The 2,691-nt window shown below is 41.1% G+C and overlaps 1 protein-coding gene across 1 annotated transcript; it reads right to left on the bottom strand.

The window, feature by feature from the left end:
- Positions 1 to 264: 264 nt before the first annotated feature.
- LOC112763807 (uncharacterized) lies at positions 265 to 1,751 on the bottom strand. Its single transcript, XM_025809384.1, has 3 exons — positions 1,319 to 1,751; positions 808 to 1,277; positions 265 to 609 (listed from the first exon to the last, which is right to left on the bottom strand). Exons 1-3 carry the CDS (start codon positions 1,749 to 1,751, stop codon positions 265 to 267), a joined length of 1,248 nt encoding a protein of 415 aa, XP_025665169.1.
- Between the last annotated feature and the right edge of the window lie 940 nt (positions 1,752 to 2,691).

Genomic DNA, 2,691 nt, shown 5'->3' with positions numbered 1-2,691 from the left:
AAAAGACATTACTAAGAACTCATAGTGTCCATAACGAGTACGAAAGGCAGTTTTTGGAATGTCTCCCTCTTTTATCTTCAATTGATTGTACCCTGAACGCAGGTCAATCTTAGAGAAACAAGTAGCTCCTTGAAGTTGATCAAACAAATCATCAATGCTTGGTAATGGATACTTGTTACGAATAGTTATCTTATTGAGCTGACGATAGTCCACACATAATCGCATCGTTCCATCCTTCTTATTTACGAATAGAACAGGAGCACCCTACGGAGAAGTGCTAGGACGGATGAATCCTTTCTCCAGCATGTCCTCCAATTGAACCTTTAATTCTCGTAACTCAGTTAGAGCCATACGATAGGGAGGAATGGACACAGGATAAAATCTCGGGACCAATTCTATGGAAAATTCAACTTCGCGGTTAGGTGGCATCCTTGGTAACTCATCTAGGAACGCATCAGGAAATTCTCTAACTATGGGAACCTGATCAAGACTAGGCACTTCAGCATCAATACCTCTAACAACTGCCAGAAATCTTTGGTTTTTCTTATCCATCAATTGCATAGCACTCATAGATGAGATGATGCTAGCTAAAGTGGGACAATCGTCACCCTTAAAATAAAAGGTGAGATACCCGAAATGTCAAACTTCATAGTTTTGGAGTAACAACCCACATCAGCATGACAAGTTGCTAACCAATCCATACCTAAGATAACATCAATATCTTTCATTGGTTCTAGAAGAATTAAGTCAGCTAAGGTATCAATCGTATTAATTTTAACAACACAAGATTAAAACATGACTTTGAACCATCGTGGAGACTCCAAGTGGAGTGCCAACATAAAATGAGTGGGATAACAGTTCAGGTTGTTTATCGAAACGAGATACAAGATGTGGAGATACATATGAATAATGAGAATCCGTATCAAATAACACTCGAGCATCTAAAGAACAAACTTGTAAAGTACCTGCCACCACAGCATTAGAAGCTTGAGCAACTTGACGTGTTAAAGCGTACACACGTGGCTGACCTCTTCCTCTCTGGCTTCCTCCTCTATTATAAGTCTGACCCCTTCCACCTGCTCCCCTGCCACTAAGACCAGAAGAATTGCCAATAGACATAGGTGAAGATGATGGCATTGGTGTTGTAGAACGTGCAATACTTGGAGCAAAGCCTCCTCTAGGATTTGGACAATCTCTTCTAAGATGACCAGATTGACCACAACCAAAACATGCTCTAGTAGCCTTAAAAAACATATACTGGAATGGTAAATCCCACACTGCTGGCAGTAAGATTTAGTTGGTATTGTCTGATTAGAACCCTGTGCACTAGATTTAGAGGTGCCTCCAACAAAAGGTCTCGGACTTGAAACACTCATGGGAACAGATCCAGAAGAAGTAACCCCACCGAAAGATGTTTGAGGACAAGTTTGATAATCCGAATAACCTTGCTGATTAGTCTGACCATGATGAGATTGAAATCCTCCTAAACTAGATCCACCAGAAAATTGTCCCTTCACTTTGGTCTTCTTACCCACATCCTTATAAGCATTTCTCTCTACTATCCCAACTTCAATTCCATAAGCAGAGTTTAGGACGTCCTTAAAAGACATGCGTCCGACTTCAGGCATAAGAGTAGTGAACATAGGTTCTGCCAATCCACGAACGAACCGACGAACTTTCATTTCTTTTGAGTTCACCAAGTACGGAGCACTCTTAGAAAGTCTAGCAAACTCCTTAGCATACTCAGTCATTGTCATATTCTTTTGCCTTAATCTTTCAAAGGCAATTGCATCTTCTACTTGCTTGTTAGTTGGATAAAATCGAGCAAAAAACTCTTCAGTGAACTCTTCTCAAGAAGGAGGAGGTAATCCAGCTGCTTCTTTGCTCTCAAGAAGAGACTCATACCAGTATCTTGCTGAACCATGCAAGTTGTAGGATACTAACTCAACATCCCATTCCTTGGTGCACTTGAGAGCCCGAATAGCTTTCTTTGTATCCTCTAGATATTGTTGTGGATCTTCATCCAATGAATCTCCATTGAAAGTGGACGAATTCAACTTCAAATACTTCTCAATTAGAGGCTCTTGATCCCCAAACAATTGATGAACTCTATAAGGCTGAGGATTTGGCACATTAGTAAGTCCTGATTCGCTCCTATTTTGATTTGTTAGGATCTGTAATACTGCATTAAGACTTTGATTCATTCCCCTCAGTTCAGCTGCCAAGTCTGCTTGACCCACTCCTACTGCGGGATTTTCTTGAACTCCCTTGTGGGGTATCCCTTCTCCGAGCCTATCAGCTATTCTTTGGCTCCTTGGTCTTTGTCGAAGCACTCCAAGTGGTGGAGAAACTACCCTATTGGATTCAGCAGTATCAGGAGCATTAACAGCTCCACCACGTCTTTTCTTAGGAGGCATCTTCCTCCTATTGAGTCAATAAAGCGATCGGATCACCAATGAGATACGTATATGGGGTTCAAAGACAATAGGACAAACAGAAAGAATTATGAGACCAAAATATTGAGGATAACTTCCTATAGGCCTCTAATAACATCACACCTTGTGAAAATGGGCCGACTTCAATTTTCACAATTGTGATCTTACTACAGAATACTTGCTCCATATTACACAAGAAACCTAAGGCTCTGATGCCACTTTCTCATCACCCGAACTAAGGCATGACTGGCGCTCA

Source organism: Arachis hypogaea, chromosome 17 (assembly GCF_003086295.3).
Source record: "Arachis hypogaea cultivar Tifrunner chromosome 17, arahy.Tifrunner.gnm2.J5K5, whole genome shotgun sequence".
Lineage (NCBI taxonomy): Eukaryota > Viridiplantae > Streptophyta > Magnoliopsida > Fabales > Fabaceae > Arachis > Arachis hypogaea.
This window is presented reverse-complemented; position numbering and strand designations above follow the sequence as displayed.

What these genes read in the sequence shown, in the direction of transcription:
- LOC112763807 (XM_025809384.1), bottom strand. Translation starts at nt 1,751, where the DNA reads ATGACTGAGTATGCTAAGGAGTTTGCTAGACTTTCTAAGAGTGCTCCG. An exon ending in CTCTAAATCTAGTGCACAGG is followed by an intron (nt 1,278 to 1,318) that starts GTTCTAATCAGA and finishes TACTGCCAGCAG; the next exon opens with TGTGGGATTTACCATTCCAG. An exon ending in CACTTGGAGTCTCCACGATG is followed by an intron (nt 610 to 807) that starts GTTCAAAGTCAT and finishes TTTTATTTTAAG; the next exon opens with GGTGACGATTGTCCCACTTT.